The following is a 19917-nucleotide window of genomic DNA, read 5'->3' as shown; positions in this document are numbered from 1 at the left end:
TCATGTGTGATTTTTTAAAGTTGAACCATCTTTAGAAAATTTGTTAGATGTATATTTTTGTTATCCTAACAATAAACTAATTCCTACTAATTATCATAAAATATTCCATATATCACAATTAAACGATTTTCTACTTCCTACTTTACATCGGATATTTAATTTCCTACGGATACTCCATATACTAACATTGTATATGACTTAAGAAAACAAGATTATAATTGCATTATCATAACTATATTAAACTATTGAAACTAAAGGACGATAAGGAAATAAGGAAATAAGGCTCTGAGGCGATATTTTGGCGACTAGGGTTTCAAGGTGTTTTCTTCCCCAAGGCAGCTCGCCGGCGCCGCTAAAGGGTTTCCGATGGAGGCTCCGGCTATTTCCGATTCATCGGAGGTGGGTTCTCCGCCTGTATCGAATAAGATTGCTCCTAAAGGCAATTGGGTTCGCGCGGTCCAAGGAGAACAAAAAAGTCTCGAAAGGTTTGAGGTTAACGTGGTGATGAAGGATGGTGTGGGATCGATAATGGTTCCAGATGAGGTGAAGAATGCGTCTCCATTATGGGATGAATTTCTTATGGGGAAGTTTTTGGACAAAGCGCCTCACATCGCTAAAGTCCACGCTATAGTGAACAAGATTTGGGGTTTGGGAGATAAAACACAGATGGTGGAGGTATACATCATCAACTCGAACACTATGAAGTTTAGGATTCCTAACGCTTCAACAAGGAAACACATTCTTCGTAGGGGCATGTGGAATTTGGCTGGTATTCCAATGGTTATGTCTAATTGGTCCCCTTTCATTGAGGAGGATCAACCAGAAGAGAAATCTATTCCATTATGGGTGCATCTCAAACATGTTCCCATGAATATGGTATCTTGGAAGGGGTTGAGTTTGATAATAAGTCCAGTGGGAGTTCCTGTTAGACTCCACCCAGAAACAGCACAATGTGTCAACTTGAAGTTGCCAAAAATCTTTGTGAATGCTGATCTCACAAAAGAGCTACCTAAAACTATGGTGTTCAACTTTAATGGGAAAGAAACTCTCGTAGAGTATATCTATCCTTGGCTCCCTTCGCGGTGCACTAATTGTTTGAAGTGGGGTCATTTGGAGCAAGCTTGTTTGGCTCCAAAGAGGATTGTGGAAGAACGAACAAGTGTAGAAGTCGAAGATGGCGAAATTGTGGGTACACCAATCACTAAGAGTGCTAACTTAGAAGAGCAAACTGTCACGCAGAGAGAGGAGGTACCTGTGTTGGCTCAGTTAAGGGAGAAGCAGGATGAGCAGGGTATGACGGTTGTGGGGGAGAATGAAGTGGATCGTGTGTTGGAAGATACAGTAGAAAACAATATGGTTTCCACGACAGGTGCGGAGGAGACTCCATCTATTACAGTGATCGTCCCAAAGGAGTTGGAGTGGTCTGATGTATCTCCGGGAAAAGCAAGTAGATCTCCAATGAAGCTGGCAGAGCCTGAACAGGTCTTAACCACTTCAAGATTTTCAGTTCTTGCTCTAGAGGAGGATGAGGAGAAGAACGAGGATAACAGTGTTAGTGAGGATACCGTCCAGGAGGATGAGGAGAAGAACGAGGTTAGCTCTGTCCAGGAAGGTTTTGTGATCGCTGTAAACCCCGCCTCTGCAGATGCTATACAGCATACTGCAAATCAAATTAAAGAAAAGGACCAGAATGTGGTTGTCTTGCGGCAGTCTCTACCTAGAGACTCTAAAGATAAGCACAAGTTCTTATCTGATCCAAGTGCTCAGAAAGCCAAGGAGGTTGCGCCTCTGGCTTCGAGCAAAAAGTCCACTCGCAAACATTCTTAATGTCTGGTTTCTTCTGGAACATCAGAGGACTCAATAAAAAATCTAAACACTCTGTAGTTCGAGATTGGATCAGAAAAGGATCGTTCCAGTTTGGCTGTCTACTGGAGACGAAAGTTAAGGAAGCAAAGGCAAGTCGTCTTGCTGAATCAATATTTGGAGATTGGTCTTTCCTATCAAATTATGAAAATAATAGGCTGGGGAGGATTTGGATTGTCTGGAGTCCGAAGGTCAGAGTGACTCCATGTTTCAAGACTGGCCAAGTAATCACTTGTGCTATTTTACTGGATGGGATGTCTGAAGAAATTTTTTGCTCCTTTGTTTATGCTGCTAATACAGTGGAAGAGAGGAGGGAGCTGTGGCAGGACCTGAAATCGCATCAGGACTCGCCAATGATAAGGAACAAGCCATGGTTGGTATTTGGAGATTTTAATGAGATATTGGATGAAGAAGAACACTCAGGCAATGAAGACATGTCACAGGTGTCAAATGAGATGAGAGAATTCCAAAGTGTGGCTAACTATTGCTCGCTTATAGACATGTCTTATCAAGGTCCCAAGCTCACTTGGAGCAATAAGAGGGATAATGACTTGATTTGCAAGAAACTAGATCGAACCTTGATGAATGATTCATGGTTACAGAAGTTCTCTCAGGCCTATTGTGTCTTTGAGGCGGGAGGATGTTCTGATCATCTGCGCTGTAGGATTGTGATACAGGAAGGGGTGGCTAAAGTCCGAAAACCATTTAAATTCATCAACGCAGTTGCTGAGTTCCGAGAGTTCCTACCTTTGGTTCAAGAATTTTGGGCAACGACCGATCCTCTCTTCAATTCTACTTCCGCTATGCATCGACTGTCAAAGAAGTTGAAGCAGTTGAAACCTCTCTTGAGGAAGTTGAGCAAAGATCACTTGGTGGAAGTAGTAAATATAACGAAGGAAGCTTGGGGTATTCTCTGCAATCGCCAAAGTACTACTCTGCTCAATCCTACGCAAGAAAATATGAAAGAGGAATCACTTGCCTATGATCGCTGGAACTTTCTTTCTACCCTGGAGGAAAAAATTCTGAGTCAGAAGGCAAAAATTCATTGGATGGGTATTGGTGATGGCAATAACAAACAATTCCACAGAGCTGCCAAAGTGAGAGAGGTCCGAAACGCGATCAGAGAGATACACAGAGAGGATGGTACTATAGCAAAAAATCAAGAGGACATTAAGGAGGAAGCTGTGCGACATTTCTCTCGATTCCTATCTCATCAGCCGGAGGATTTTGTAGGAATATCTGAAGCAGAACTTACACAACTTTTGGGATTTGAATGTGAGGAGACAGACATGCGACTGTTAGACAAGGAGGTATCAGAGGAGGAGATTAAAAAGGTCGTGTTCGCAATGGCTGCCAATAAGTCTCCAGGTCCTGATGGTTTTACCTGCGAATTCTATAAATCAGCTTGGCCAGTTATTGGAAAGGATTTTGTCGTAGCAGTGCAGTCTTTCTTTACTAGAGGTTTCCTACCTAAAGGCATCAACTCTACTATCTTAGCCCTTATACCAAAGAAAGATGAAGCAACAAGAATGGGAGACTACAGGCCCATCTCATGTTGTAACGTCTTATACAAGGTTCTCTCAAAGATCTTGGCAAACCGGTTGAAGAAGATTCTTCCAAAATTCATTTCAACGAATCAATCTGCATTTGTTAAAGATCGTTTGCTCATGGAGAATGTCTTGCTAGCTTCAGAGCTAGTCAAAAGCTATCACAAGCCAACAATATCATCTAGATGTGCGGTAAAGATTGATATCTCTAAGGCTTTTGATTCAGTTCAATGGTCTTTTTTGCTGTCTATTCTCTCTGCAATAAAGCTTCCAGATAAATTTATTCTCTGGGTGAAGAAGTGCATTGAACTAGCCTCCTTTTCGGTTCAGATCAATGGAGAACTGGCTGGTTACTTCAATAGTACCAGAGGACTTCGTCAAGGGTGCTCTCTCTCCCCATATTTGTTTGTTATTTGTATGGAGGTACTGTCTAAGCTGCTGAATAAAGCAGCAGTGGAGAAGAAGATAGGATATCATCCTTATTGCAAAGAAGTTCAGCTGACTCATCTCTGTTTTGCGGATGATTTATTGGTATTCTCAGATGGTAAAAAGAGCTCTTTGGAAGGAATTCTTCAAGTTTTTAAAGAGTTCGCAGGAATGTCAGGCTTACACATAAGTTTAGAGAAGTCCACTCTATTTTTGGCTGGTGTATGTGAAGATAGAGAGGCTATCTTGGCGCAGTTTCCATTTGAGGTTGGAACCCTTCCGGTTCGGTATCTGGGGGTTCCTCTCCTCACAAAGCGGATGACATCAAGCGACTATTCTCCTCTGATAAACAGAGTCAAGAAACGAATAACATCTTGGACGGCACGGCAACTCTCCTTAGCGGGTCTCCTGCAACTTATTGGCTCTGTGATCCACAGTATAACCAACTTCTGGATGTCGGTTTATAGGCTCCCGAAGCAATGTATAAAAGAGATTGATCAACTCTGTTCAGCTTTCTTATGGTCTGGCCCAGCAATGAGTACCACCAAGGCCAAGATATCTTGGGACAAAGTGTGTTCACCGAAAGAGGAAGGAGGATTGGGGCTAAGATCATTGTCAGAAACAAATAAGGTGTGCTGTCTAAAACTCATCTGGCGTATACTGTCGCAGTCTACTCTATGGGTACAATGGGTTAAAAGATATTTGATAAGAAAAGGATCCTTTTGGAGCATCAGTGACACTAGCTCTCTTGGTTCTTGAATCTGGAAAAAGCTGCTGAAGTATAGAGCTCTGGCCAGATCTTATGTTAAAATCGAAATAGGAAGTGGCTCCACTACTTCTTTCTGGTTCGATGAGTGGTCTCCCTTGGGGAGGATAATGGATCTCACACAAATGCAAGGTTGCATTGCGCTTGGGATTAACCTCAACGCCACCGTGGAGTTTGTTATTCAGCACTACAGAAGCCGCCATTACAGAGCAGAACACTTGATCACTATTGACAAGGAGATACTGCGGTTGAGAGCACGGGGGCTCACGGATGAAGACGATGTGGTTCAGTGGAGAGGATCAGGCGATGTGTTTCGACCTTGTTTTGATACACACCAAACTTGGAACTCTACTCGAGTGCATCAGTCGAAGGTTCAGTGGTATAAGGGTCTCTGGTTTGCCGGATCAACCCCAAAGTACTCTGTTATGTCTTGGATTGCAGTACACAATCGTCTGGCAACAGGAGATAGGCTGCTGCAGTGGAACTCTCAAGCTAATGCTCAGTGTATTCTCTGCAATGCTGCGGTTGAATCAAGAAACCACCTGTTTTTTAGCTGCTCCTTCACGGAGACTATTTGGAGGAACCTCACAAGGAAGCTTCTGGGACAGCACTACTCCCACATATGGGATCAAGTTGTTGATCTTATCTCGACGCACACTGTCTCAGGGATATCAAGGTTCCTGCTAAGATATGTGTTTCAAGTTTCTGTCCACACTATTTGGCTTGAGAGAAATGGTAGAAGACACGACACGGTACAGAGACCTCCGAGCCTTCTTATCAAGTTCATCGACAAGCAGATAAGAAACCGCATAAGTTCACTCCAGGGACGACCCGGGACAGCTTTCAACAAAGCGATGGCAGATTGGTTTTCATCTAGAGACTAGATGGTTTCTATTTCACAAACTATTTTGTTTCAAAAGAATCACACAAGCTTAAACTAAAGCTGCATTACTAAAGCTGCATTAGTTTGTACAAAAGCCTTTTTGATTTGAATAAATTTAACATTCTTTCAAAAAAAAATATCATAACTATATTTTTAAATAAAAAAATTTATATCTAGATCCATACGTAGATATGTACAATATCATTTTATTAAGGCTATACTAAGTTTAACCAAACCTATGCTAACCACCAAAACCAAAATATATTATTTTAGTTTTATGCATTGCACGTATGGATTGAAAAAAAAATCATACTAGAACCCTCATTTTACCAAACTATATTTATTTAGTTTATACGAGAATTTGAAATGGACCATTATCACAATTGCATTATTTATTAAGATATTCTAAATTGCATTCTGCATAAAAATCTTGATGATTCTAAAAACTATTTAACTGAAATCCTATATTTCATTTTACTAACCACTCTTTCATTGAAAATATATGTGATTTTATATAAAATCTCAGTGATTCTAACAGCTTTAATAAATCGTAATTCCTATATCTTTATATTTTCAAGATATACCTCTTACAAATATTACATACTAATTCCTTTTCGAAATAACTAACTTAATTATGATTAATAGTGTGTCTCACTTTTTAATAAATTTTAAGTTGAATATTCATTATTTATAAATACAGATAAATAACTAAAATAATAGAATAATTTTATGAAAACCATATATAACTATAATATGATTTTGCGAGTTGTTCCATCAAATTTATAAATTACTACGTAACACTGATTTATTAAAATAGAAGTCACCACTTCATTTCATGTATGATATTTAAGTTGGACCACCCTTAAGAAATTTTATTAAATGTATTTTCATTTAAATATATATATATATATATATATTAAAAAAATTTGAAAATAACTGTTTAAAAATATTTAAAAAGATCTTAATTTTCAAAAATATTTTCACTAATTTTGCAGTTAGTTTTGAAATATTATTATCATTAATATATTGAGTTATTGTTTATAAAATGAAAAATAATTATTTTATCTCATTTTATATATTATATAATCACAATCAATCATATTAAATGAAAATTATTATGTTGATATAAATATTTTAACAACATCTTAATTTTCAAAACTTTTATGCAAATATTTTCACTAATTTCATAATTAACAATGAACTATTATTATGCATTAATATATATTTTTATAATCAATCATGTTAAAATAAAATTATTATATTGAACTAAATATGACAAATTTATAAATTTATTTTCATAAATATAAAAGATTTATGTTAAAAATATAATATGATGACAAAGCAGCTTAACATTAGGAGACTATATAATACATATATAAAAATTAAAATATCTTTGAATTTTGTATATACAATAATATATTATGTAAAATGAATAAACGTAGAAAATATTGTTAAAAAGAAATCCAGTTTTGAAGGGTGGGTAAAATTTTAACATAAATTAAATACAAAACAATTTTCAAATATGTTTTTTTCTGCACATATTAATTTGGTTAATAACTAATGCAAATACAATAAGACAAATATATAATAATAAGTAACAAATACTTGTGACGATTTTAAACAGTTGATTATTTACAACATACAAACTATAAATTATTGTATTTGAAATAGTTAGATCAACATTTAAAAATATAACTAAAATTAAAATATAAACCACTAATTATTTAAAATAAATATATATATGCATATAAAAACTGATAATAACACCCGCTCGGTTGAGCGGGTCAAAATCTAGTCTTATATATTAAAACAGAAGTCACAACTTTGATTCATGTGTGATTTTTTAAAAAATGGACCTAATGGATCTATTCTTAAAAAGTCATGTTACATTTAATATCTAATCTTATCATTTAAATTTTGGATCTACCAGAAATTTTCATTCGGCTATCAATAATTGGATTTAAACAGTAGATGATCCATTAGATTTATAAATATTATAAATTAAATAGATATAATTTAATGTTGTAATATTATACCTCTATATGCTAAATATTTAAATATTTGTAAATGTAAACTTTTAAAATTATAAAGATTTTTTTTAAATAACAAAAAATATATTCTTTAACAATGATTAATCTTTACTACCATAAACCAATGAAAACAAATTTTAAACTATATAGTTTATTTTAAAAATTAAACAAAAACTAAATGTTTAATTATTTACTCGATAATATAAATCTATGAAGCAAAAAGTTTAATTTTTTAAAAACTTTTTAAATTTGTGAAATGTTACAATGTCTTTGAATATGACAATAAAATAATATTTATTAATCTTTATATATATAGTTACGATTTTAATAATGAAATAATAATCCGAAAATATATATAGAAGAAGATACAAATACATGTTAAAGTTTGAAAAAATCTATTCAATTAAAAAATATACAGTAAACTTATTATGTTTTCAAAATTGATAGACACATATATATATCTTATAATATATACCAATTTATAATTGAAAACAAAATATTTATACAAAAATAAATGAAAACAAAAACCCGCACGGTTGTGCGGGTCGAGATCTAGTAATATAGCTTATAAATACACTTTACAACAGTTTATTTCCATGTTTCTTAAAGTAGTTTATTCATCTGTTTCCATATTGGATCATCTTTTCTTTCTCACAACAAATACAGTACACCACTTAGAACTTATGCAATGACATATAGAAGTATAAACATATTGTAATTAGAGGTCATTTGTATGTTCGATAATGTAACCATACTACATTGAATATAGTATAGTCTACTGTCCTGCTTCTTTTTCACTTTGCATTTTTTCTCCACACGCACGCGCTCCAAAAAAAATTATTTTTGGCGTAACTTATCACATCGAAAATATAATACCGTAAAATGAGTATATTCTTCATTTTTATGCTTGAATATCCAGTAAATTGCTCTTTTTATCTTAGCATTTACGCACAAAAAAAAACTGTTTACATTATAAATCAGCTCACGTACAACTAATATTTTAATAACCAGTCGACAAAGTATTGGCTCGACTAGGTAGCAGCCCTGTAACTTTCAAGTAGTAATAGCGATAGGATCTCTCGTATTTCTCACGATATAATCGCGCTACGAAATGAACGGAGATACCAAGACCACGTCATCCCCCCTGACAACGTAACATGTGGCGGACTCGGATCCGCGTCCACTTACGAGTAACTATCCTCTACTTCGCATACCACCTTTTTCATTTAACAGACCCGCACAATAATCCGCCACGTGTTATAACAAGCTACCGACAAAGAGTTCTTGGATCCACACTTCCGCTTTTTCGTGGGCGTAAGCGCATCAGATAAAATCCAAGCAAAAGGATCAGACCAAACAGCGCAGATCGACGAGGTTATCAGCTTATATAAAACCAAGAGCGCTTATCACTGATAAGTGTGATAACTTATCAACCTTCTATCTCTGTCTCTGAGGGTCAGCCTTTTTCGTTTGAAGATGGAGGAGAACAAAAAACCCTAGAAAACCATTTCCAAAACGACGACTTAATCAAAACCCGACTCTGACGAAACACACCAGATCCGAACCTTGGAGAGGTTAATGAAATGTCGTCTCTGAGCAGAGAGTTAGTTTTCTTAATCCTCCAGTTCTTAGATGAAGAGAAGTTCAAGGAATCTGTTCACAAGTAAGTCTTCTTGTTCTTTGTCTGTTAAGGTTTTGTGTTGGATGAGTTTTTTGTAATTTTGGTTTTGATTTGTGTTAAAAGGCTAGAGCAGGAATCTGGGTTCTACTTTAATATAAAGTACTTTGAAGAGAAAGCTTTAGCTGGTGAGTGGGATGAAGTGGAGAAGTATCTCTCAGGGTTTACCAAAGTTGATGATAATCGTTACTCTATGAAGATTTTCTTCGAGATCAGGAAGCAAAAGTATCTCGAAGCTCTAGATCGGTAAATTGTTTACTTACTCTTTTTTAGTCGTTTGCTGTTTTGGTGTGTTGTTGAATTAATGATAGTTACCGTTTTGTTTTTCAGTAATGACAGAGCAAAAGCTGTTGAGATATTAGCTAAAGACTTGAAAGTCTTTGCTACCTTTAACGAGGAGCTTTACAAAGAGATTACTCAGCTTCTCACTCTTGAGAATTTCAGGTAAGTTAATTTGCATTTAAATAATTTGTAAGGCAGACCCTTTAGTGTTTTGTTATATGTCCACAGGGAGAACGAGCAATTGTCTAAGTATGGTGATACAAAGTCAGCGAGGAATATAATGTACACTGAGTTGAAGAAGCTCATCGAGGCGAATCCTCTGTTTAGAGAGAAGCTAGCCTTCCCTAGCTTCAAGGCTTCTCGCCTGAGAACTTTGATTAATCAAAGGTGAATTAAGATGCTTTCTTTATTGAAAGAGAGATGAGTTTAAGTGTTTAATGTTTTTATTTTGGTGTTGCAGCTTGAATTGGCAGCACCAGCTATGTAAAAACCCGAGGCCTAATCCTGACATCAAGACATTGTTCTTGGATCACTCTTGCAATGCAGCAAACGGTGGTGCTCGTGCACTCACTCCTGTGAATCTTCCTGTTGCGGCTGTTGCTAGACCTTCTAACTTTGTTCCTCTTGGAGTACATGGTGGAGTTAGGATCTCTTACTTTCTTACTTCTCTTTTTCTATTATTATTACTTCAATGTTTTAGATTTTGAGAGTTAATGAAACTGTGATGTATGTGCACAGCCCTTTCAACCTACTCCTGCTCCGGCTCCTAATCCCAATGCTCTAGCTGGCTGGATGGCTAACCCAAATCCTTCCTCATCAGTTCCATCTGGTGTCGTGGCTTCTGCTTCTCCTTTTCCTATGCAGCAGCCAAATCAAGGTAGATTTCATCTGACAATTGTTTGGATTTGACCTCTTTGGTTTGATCTAAATCTTAGTTGCTGTGTTTGGTTACAACAGTTAATGCTCTGAAACATCCTAGACCACCGTCAAACTCTCTAGGATTGATGGATTATCAGAATGCTGCTGATCACGACCAGCTCATGAGACGTTTACGGTCTGCACAAAATGAGGTAACTGCCTTGGAACTCTCGTGGCTTTGGAATGTTTGTTTCTGATGTTTGAGTATCTTTTGCAAAATTCACAGGTCACATATCCTGCTCATTCTCATCCTCCCTCTGCGTCACTTGATGACCTCCCTAGAAATGTTGTGAGTACAATGCGCCAAGGTTCGGTGGTGATGAGCATGGATTTTCACCCTGCGCATCACACTTTACTCGCTGGTCAGTCTATTTACTACCATGAAGAGCTTAGTAGAGTTTGAGCATTTTTTGTTGGCTCTTGTTTCTTAACATCTCTGTTACTTTTAGTTGGCGGTTCGAGAGGCGAAGTCAGCTTGTGGGAAGTTGGATCCAGAGAGAAGATCGTCACAGAGCCTTTTAAGATATGGAATATGTCCGCTTGTTCTGGTGTCCTCCAGGTTAATACACAGCCTTGAGTGATATATGTTATGTTCTGTCTTATGAGATGAAATTTTACTATTTTAGTACTCACCTGGTAAATGTTCTTCTCAGGGTACTATTGTCAAAGAACCATCAATATCCGTCACTCGTGTAGCATGGAGCCCAGATGGAAATTTCATTGGTATGGTATTATATGTAGATTGTTCTCATTACAACTAGGCTCAAGAAACCGTTCCAAAGATACAGTTTTAGCTTCAATTAGACACAGAGTTTGAACTTGTGTATCATTTGCTGTCTACAGGTGTTTCATTTACTAAACATCTGATTCATGTATATGCGTACCAAGGCTCAGACCTACGCCAACACCTTGAGGTATGTTTTAATATTCTTTTCTCTTGTCTTTGTGGCACCAAACTTAATTAGTCTATATGTTTTCTGTGTATTAGATTGAAGCTCATGTTGGCCGTGTGAATGACTTGGCGTTCGCCCACCCAAACAAGCAAATATGTATTGTGACTTGTGGGGATGACAAATTGATCAAGGTGTGGGATATAAACGGGAAGAAGCTTTACACCTTTGAAGGCCACGAGGCATCGGTTTATTCCATTTGCCCTCACCAGAAGGAAAATATTCAGGTAGAACTAGAAGCATCTCTTTGTTTATAAAAAAAAAACTTTTTCATTTTCATGTAATTTATAATTTTCTCTTTTTACAATGCAGTTTATATTCTCAACTGCTCTTGATGGTAAGATCAAGGCTTGGCTCTATGATAACGTTGGTTCTCGGGTTGATTACGACGCACCAGGACAGTGGTGTACAACGATGTTATACAGTGCTGATGGAAGCAGGTCAATACTTCTTATATGAATATGTCTCTGCATTAATAGAAAAGCTCTTGTAAATAGTTGAGTAACATTTGCTGTGGTTTCAGGTTATTTTCTTGTGGAACGAGTAAAGAAGGAGACTCTTTCCTTGTTGAGTGGAATGAGAGCGAAGGTGCACTGAAGAGGACCTATGTAGGGTTTAGGAAGAAATCAAATGGAGTTGTTCAGTTTGATACAACTCGTAACCGTTTCTTGGCTGTTGGTGAAGATAATCAAGTCAAGTTCTGGGACATGGATAATACAAATCTGTTGACTACTATTGAGGCTGAAGGAGGACTTCCGGTAAGAAGGATGTCTTGTTCATTTGCTCTTTAAGTATTTTTGGATCCTGTTGCATGACTGATTTGTATGTAACTGTGTTGTTATCATCAGAGTCTTCCACGTTTGAGGTTCAACAAGGAAGGAAATCTTCTTGCAGTCAGTACAGCGGATAACGGATTCAAGATCCTTGCAAATGCGGATGGTCTTAGAACCTTAAGAGCATATGAAGCATCTAAAGCCTCCATCGAGATGAAGGTTGGATTATTGATCTTCTTTTGACATGAGCTATTTTGTCCAGTTTTAACTCAAGTGTTGATATGCTTGTGATCCAGGTATCAACTTCCGCAATGGTTTCAGCCCTGAGCCCAGTTGTTGGTAAAATTGAACACATGGACACAAGCTCTCCTGCAAGGCCCACACCAATTCCTGTATGATTAATAATTTGATATATCTTCTTTTTTTTACATATTCATTTTCACTCAAGAATCCTTATGGGAATATTAGAATTGTGGCTTTGTTTAGTTTAGTTTAGTTTTGTTTACAGTATGTAGTCATCTAACTTTGGTGTTATGACATATGCAGAATGGGATTGAGGCAATGTCAAGAAGTATAGAAAAGCCAAGAAACTTGGAATCTGTTGTTGATAAGTCTAAACCCTTGGAGCTAACAGAGATTGTTGATCCCACTCAGTGCAGACAAGTGACCATGCCAGATAGCAAGGATTCTGTGAGCAAGGTCTGTTGTCGTCTCAGCGTCATGTTCATTAATATTATTAATCTTGTAATCTTGGAACTAATCTTTTGTCTGCTATGTCAATCCCTAAAGGTTGCTCGGCTTCTTTATACTAATTCCGGTGTTGGCGTATTGGCTCTGGGAGCAAATGGTGTTCAAAGACTATGGAAGTGGAGCCGCAATGAGCAGAATCCAACTGGGAAGGCAACTGCAAACTTAACTCCACAGCATTGGCAGCCTAACAGCGGTCTCCTAATGGCAAACGATGTTTCTGAGAATCCTGAATCAGCTGTGCCATGTATAGCGCTTTCTAAGAACGACTCTTACGTGATGTCAGCTTGTGGTGGAAAGGTTTCCTTATTCAATATGATGACTTTCAAAGTAAGCAGTTTTCAAATCAAACTTCACTTACTTTGTTATTCTCTTAGAGATTGACATCATTTTTCACTTTGTTGATAGGTAATGACAACGTTCATGCCACCACCACCAGCTTCAACATTTTTGGCATTTCACCCGCAGGATAACAACATTATTGCAATCGGTATGGAAGACTCTAGTATCCATATCTACAACGTCAGGGTTGATGAGGTATAATGATATACAACTCTTGATTCTGTGGTGTGTAGTTAGCGATTCACCTCTTACATACATGAGATAATGTCTTTTGATCTATAAGGTGAAAACAAAGCTGAAAGGTCACCAGAAGCATATAACCGGTCTAGCATTCTCTACTGCACTCAATACCCTCGTCTCTTCTGGTGCTGATGCTCAGGTAACGCATAGTAATTGTTATTGAAGCTTTCAAATACATGCTGGCTTTTAAACTCTCTTTACTTCTTATTACAGCTCTTCTTTTGGACCGCTGACACATGGGAAAAGAAGAAATCTTCGGCGATATCACTTCCACCTGGAAAAGCACCGGTGGGTGACACACGTGTCCAGTTCCACAACGACCAAGTCCATCTGTTGGTTTCACATGAGACGCAGCTTGCCATTTACGATGCTACAAAGATGGAATGTATACATAAGGTATAAACCAAAGGATCTTTCCTTTTTTTGTTACCTCGTCCTATCTTGAATGATAATGACGACAATGTACTTGTTGCAGTGGGTGCCACAAGAAGCTCTCTCTTCTCCCATAACCTCTGCATCTTACTCATGCAACAGCCAGCTGGTTTATGCGTCATTCGCTGATGGAAACATTGCTGTCTTTGATGCTGATTCCTTGAGACTCAGATGTCGCATTGCTCCTTCTGCTTACATGCCTCAACCAATACCCAACAGGTGAAGAAGCTTTGCTAATATAGTCTTGTGACCATTAACATTTTCTTGAACCAAACGTGTTTTTTTTAATGTGATAGTGCACCGATCATTCCACAAGTGATCACAACACATCCACAAGAACCGAATCAGTTAGCAGTTGGACTTTCTGATGGTTCAGTTAAAGTGATTGAGCCATCGGAAGCTTCGAGAAGATGGGGCGTAGGGGTTGCTGTTACTGCAGATAAATCAGGGGCAGAGAACGGACGGCCATCGAGTTCATCGGCAGCTAATAATAACTCGAGTTCAGATCATCAGATGCAAAGGTAAGAAGAAAAGGAAAAACAGTTTGCTGTCAGTTAAAGTTAGTTGACAGAGTTTATTTTGGGTTGTAAAGTTGTGATAGCTTGTGTGCCTGTTTTTTTTTTTTTTTTTGTAAATGAGATCCTTTAAATTAAATCAGTAGGGCTTATCAACAGTTTTTTTTTGGTATTTGTTGGCGTTATTATTACATTAAAAAAAGCTTTACTCTTGAATGTACCTTTTAATATATGACTTTTGAGTAATTTATGCTGTCATGATGTTATTATAGTCGAGGAAAGAAATAGTATGATGGTGTAAGACTGAATCGAGCTTTATATTTTTTGTTATGCATGTCATGGCTCGCTTTTAGCACCAGCATGCAACTAGAGCATTGTACTAATCAAAAAGTCATGTTCCCGGACAGAGTAGTTTTGTTGAAATGAACAATGTGTCCTTGAATAAGTCCCTAAATACCATCTCTGCAGTTGTCAGATCAATGATGGCATTATTTCTCATTCCAGCTCGTTCAGATAAAACCTCAATAGAATTCACTTCACCAGACGATGATTGCTCATCCAACACAGAGAAAGACGAGCAACTGTGCCTAGACTTTTCGCAGCATTCTTAAGATGATCTGTCACCTGAAAAAAAATATAAAATTTGGAATTGTACCTTAAAACTTCCTTGTGCTCAACCCAACCCACAAGAGAAGAAAAAAGAACATGTTATAAAAGGATACCTGTAGCGCAAGTTCCCTAGTTGGAGCAAAGATAAATAGTACCGGTCACGGGCAAAGCTTAACGAAACATTGATATTAAACCTCCAAAATTTTTGGAAAACTTAAATAGAAAAAAGTTCCTAAAATTTTTTAAAAAAATTTTGTTAGATCTTTAAATTTACCAAAAAAAATTTTAGCTGAAATCTTTAATAAATCATCTACAGTCCCCTAAATCTTAGGCTCAGCCATAAAAGCTCGTAAGTAAGCCCATCTGCAGAATATTTCTGCGCTTCCTCACCCTTCAACGCATGCATTCTACCAACCATTTCGCGCTCATCCAAAAGGCGTTGTAGCATGGGCAACAACAGCAAGCGTCATTCCAGAGCCTGTCTCAGCAGCACCAATAACATCCTATATGGTCCAAATATGAGGCATAGATTAAAAAAGAATGTAGCTTACTAATAGAAGATAAAGTCGTGTGGTAGTGACAAGAATGTGGTGATAGAATAACAAAGCTCAGAAATCAGCATAAACTAGCGAATGTCAAAGAGCGAGCATAAGAAAAAAGTAACAGGATGTACAGAATAATCCAACGAAAGTATATTAAAGTTTTAAATATTCGAAAGTTTCTAGTGAACATGAAAATGGTCCAACAGGAATACAGGCTGCAGCTCAATTGTTAACCACCTTAAGTTGTCTTTCAAATGGAGCTAGTTCGAGATTTTAATCAAACCAAAGCTACACACCACAGCGTTTTATCTAATGACACTAGTGAAAGACCACTGCTAAGTGATTCCTTCCAAAGCTTAAATCTCTAACCGAAGTTTGGTTAACTTGAATAAATTCAAAATCGAATAATTAGGGCTCGAGACCCCTGTCACTTGGAGAACACGGAAACAGAAAATAGTAAGCTCGTCATTCTAGTTTGAGACTGAATCAAAACCTTTTATCTATTTCCGTAATCCATATTATTGCACGCTTTTAGCAGTCATAATTGCTAAAGAAGTGATGACTGATTAGCATTAGCATGCAACTGGAGCATTGATTACTGATTAGTGCTAAGTTCAAAAAAGTAGTCCAACTGTTTTTGACTTTTCATTCCAAATCTCACAAGAAACCGGTAATTATCATGGATCTGGCCGTAATCTATGGCTCGTTTGAAAAAAAAAAAACATAAAATTTATTCGTCTCGCATGGCTTGAAACAATGTGTTTCAACATCGAGTAGTAACTTTATGATATATAAAAGACTTGAGAAAGAAGGTAAGTGTGAAATGTTATTAAGGAGTGGGGTCTCTTCCGCCAACCACAAAAGGGATCCGAGGAACAGAATCAAAACTTTCAACACATATTAAAGCTAATCTATTTTAACGTACGCTATTTTTGCTTATTTATTTACACATGCAAGGAACTACTTCCTCTTTTAGGCAAGAAGTTAGTAAGGCTGTTTTGTTGATTGTATGTTGGAATATCGTGGTCGTCTCTATATGAATCAGCTGAGCTAAGCTAACTACTAGCGTGTGTGTCTATAAATAGTTCGGTTCACCAAATGTATTAAGTTAATTTTGGGTGTGTCAAATCCAGAGTCGCGCTTAAATTTTTAGGGTCCAAATGGTAAATGCAGAACGACTTGCAATGAGAGTCGAATAGTAATTAATACATATAGATATATATATATATATCATATCCCCTTATATATTAAATGAGAAGTCATTTTAGTGATTTCTGGTGACGTGTCGCTCATACGTGAAGTTTCAAGAAATTGTTATAATTTGATTGGTCGATTGTTATTAATTTTTATGTATTTAATTTAGATCTAAAAGTTTAAGGTAAGTTTAAAATCATTTAACATAACTTGCCATATAATCTAAAGAATATTACAAATAACAATTTAAGGAAACTAATTCTCGAAATTATAGAAAGATTAATAATATTTTATCTATTACTTCTAATATTTATAAACTATAAAATATAATTAACGAAATTTTATATAAGATAATTATAATAGTTATAGTTTAATACTCTACTTGATGAATTGTATTCGAATATAATTATATAATAACTATTTTAAATATTACAAAATCCAAACATGTTTATTAATATTATTTTTAAATGATTTATTATTGTTTACAGAATAAATTTATCAGAATTTTAAAATAATTTATAAAATGTTATAAATTATTTTTTAAAATATAAACCTACTATATATTGATTGAGAAGTCACATAAGTGATTTTTTATTATGTGTCGATCATAAATGAACTCTTCAAATTGTTATAATTTGATTGACCGATGATTTTTAATTTTATTTATTATAGTTATATCTAAAAGGAAAGGATAATTCAATTACCACTTTCCAAATAATCTACATAATTTTGAAATAATTATTTTTGTTAACTAATTGTTGAAACTATGAAAGAGTAATAATGTTATCAAATTTTTTATATATTTATAAATAACATAAAATAAGAAACAAAAATGTTTATTTGAATTGATATAATGATTTTATATTCGTATAAAAAGCCTTATATTTGTATATAAAGTATCATAATAACTATTAATGTCTAATAAATTTCATGCATGCTTTATAAATCATTTATTAAATTATAAATAAATTTATAAATTATTTATATTGGCTTATAAGATGTTTTAAATTATTATAAGAGGTTCCAAGTCATTTATAGAAGCTTATATATTAATTTACAAAATGTATTTTGAAAATTTATTTTATATTATATGAGAACTCACTTAATTAATTTTTTCTTAGGCGTCTTTGAGTTTTAGAAAAACTATTATAATTTGATTTGTTAATAGATTTTCTATTTTATTTATTATATGAGTAAAAAAATCACTTCTAGAACCAATTTTTATCAGTATCCAAACGATATTAATATATTTCATAATATAATTTATGATAATTAAATATGTGATTTATATAAAATATATGTAATGCTCATAAAATCATTTTATTACTCAAGTATTTATAAACTATATAATATATTTAAAAAGTAATTTACATAATTGATATAGTAATTTTATATTCCTATGTATTTGAATATGAATATATAGAGAATGTGTAACAATCATATTGTTTTATCTTTTAATTTTAATAAAGGACTTTAGCTATAAATTATTTAAAAATCAAATGTTTCAAAACTACGTACCTTCAAAACTCATTTTTATTAAAAACTGAATTATGAATATTACATATAACTAATTTTAGTAAAAAAGTTCAATAAAAAATATCAACAGATATTTAAAATAGTCATAATCATCTTTTTCAAAAATAATTATTCTTTAAAAATATTTAACAGTAAACACATATACAATTTTTGATGATGAAAAAAATATCTTAATTTGACAAACTATAATAAATATATTGTTACAAAACATTCAAACACGCAAAATTGCGGGCATCCACCTAATATATATTATAAGAGAAAAACTATAACATTTGAGGTAGTCATGTGTCATCACCACAATGATTTTTTAAATGTTTAGAAAAATAAGTTGATTCATCTAAAAATATAATAAACTTTTTATTTAACTAACCATAAATTATTATTAATGTTCTTCATTCTTTCTATAAATAAAAATTACAGAATTTTCTGATTTGACTAAACTATATATGACAATTAATGATTTTGAATAATAAAGATTTGATCAAAAAAAGTGTATCATCTATCATTTTTTTCAATTTAAACTTATTAAAATAAATTAAACAACCACATTAACCATAAAATAAAATTTTATATTTTTCCGTTTATGTTATATTTTGAATTTTTTAAAAATGACTATAAATGACTAAAAATCTTAAAAGTCTCACATTAAAAGTTTCGTGAACCATAGTTTAAAAAGATTCAAATGATTACAAAATCATATAAGTATGAAATTTCATTTTACAAATATTAAGATTATATATATATATATATATATATTATTTTTAACGCTGATTTATTATGATATTATAATTATCAGAAAGATTAAATAGACGATCCGACAACCGACAATACTATTATGAGAAAAATTTGAAAGCAAATTTCAAAAGTAATATGTTTATATGGTATCTATTTTAATTTTTATTATATATATTAATATAATAAAAATTAAACTATATATTGACAACTTAATATTTAAATTTTGCGTTGATTTTGTTTTTTGATAAAATCTTTGAAAACATATTGACAACTTAATATTTAAATTTTGAATTGATTTTTTTTTGAAAATTATAAATTACTAAAACTATTAAACATCACACAATGAAACTTTTTGTTATTAGTGATTTAAAATTTTGTTATAAAAATATACAAATGATCAAAAAAACAATATGAGTAGACAAAATTATGTAATAAATATCAATATTAAAATATACTATACATCTACGTTAATCTCATTTAATTTAGTTATAGATCATATAAAAAAGAAAAAGTGTTTGTTCGGATAAATAAATTTTATTTATGTGTTTGCATCAATTATAATAATATACGCAATAGTTACTGATTTATTCAATATTTAATATATATTTATTATTTCATAATATGTAAAATAATATATAACACGTAGAAATAATTTATATATAATATTCATTTCGCACAAAGTGCATATCTTAACTTAGTGTATATATATATGAAGATATTTGTTACGGTTAACAGCAGTGCGGTACTTTTACTTACCACGGAGAGACCCTTAATGCCATAAGTCAAAAAATATAGTTTCATGCTAAACACTTTCTAATAATAAATTATATTTTTTTATTAAAAAAAAATGAATTAATTTTTTAAATATTATAAAACTCATATAGACTTATGCATACCATGTTTGAATAT

General features: G+C 34.0%; 2 protein-coding genes across 2 annotated transcripts; both read left to right on the top strand.

Moving 5' to 3' along the window:
• Positions 1-4712: 4712 nt before the first annotated feature.
• LOC117134396 lies at positions 4713-5486 on the top strand. Its single transcript, XM_033292708.1, has one exon. The coding sequence runs from the start codon at positions 4713-4715 to the stop codon at positions 5484-5486; it is 774 nt and encodes a 257-aa protein (XP_033148599.1).
• Positions 5487-8917: 3431 nt separating this feature from the next.
• On the top strand, positions 8918-14650 carry LOC103869731 (topless-related protein 2). The gene is made up of 23 exons (XM_009147808.3): positions 8918-9178; positions 9260-9439; positions 9524-9637; positions 9704-9862; positions 9936-10116; positions 10214-10352; positions 10433-10545; positions 10620-10755; positions 10843-10952; positions 11047-11116; positions 11237-11307; positions 11382-11570; positions 11656-11783; positions 11867-12101; positions 12192-12335; positions 12413-12508; positions 12663-12815; positions 12906-13193; positions 13272-13400; positions 13489-13584; positions 13659-13841; positions 13921-14096; positions 14174-14650. Exons 1-23 carry the CDS (start codon positions 9099-9101, stop codon positions 14400-14402), a joined length of 3399 nt encoding a protein of 1132 aa, XP_009146056.1. The 5' UTR covers positions 8918-9098; the 3' UTR covers positions 14403-14650.
• The last annotated feature ends 5267 nt before the right edge of the window (positions 14651-19917 follow it).

Source organism: Brassica rapa, chromosome A05, assembly GCF_000309985.2.
Source record: "Brassica rapa cultivar Chiifu-401-42 chromosome A05, CAAS_Brap_v3.01, whole genome shotgun sequence".
Classification (NCBI taxonomy): Eukaryota; Viridiplantae; Streptophyta; class Magnoliopsida; order Brassicales; family Brassicaceae; genus Brassica; species Brassica rapa.
Note: the sequence above shows the minus strand (reverse complement) of the source record. Positions and strands in the feature narration are given on the sequence as shown.

Excerpts from the sequence above, each read along its gene's own strand:
- LOC117134396 (XM_033292708.1), top strand. The coding sequence starts at position 4,713 with ATGGATCTCACACAAATGCAAGGTTGCATTGCGCTTGGGATTAACCTC.
- LOC103869731 (XM_009147808.3), top strand. The coding sequence starts at position 9,099 with ATGTCGTCTCTGAGCAGAGAGTTAGTTTTCTTAATCCTCCAGTTCTTA. Across the intron at positions 10,953-11,046 it reads CTTGTTCTGGTGTCCTCCAG|GGTACTATTGTCAAAGAACC; the intron begins GTTAATACACAG and ends TGTTCTTCTCAG. Across the intron at positions 11,117-11,236 it reads CCCAGATGGAAATTTCATTG|GTGTTTCATTTACTAAACAT; the intron begins GTATGGTATTAT and ends TGCTGTCTACAG.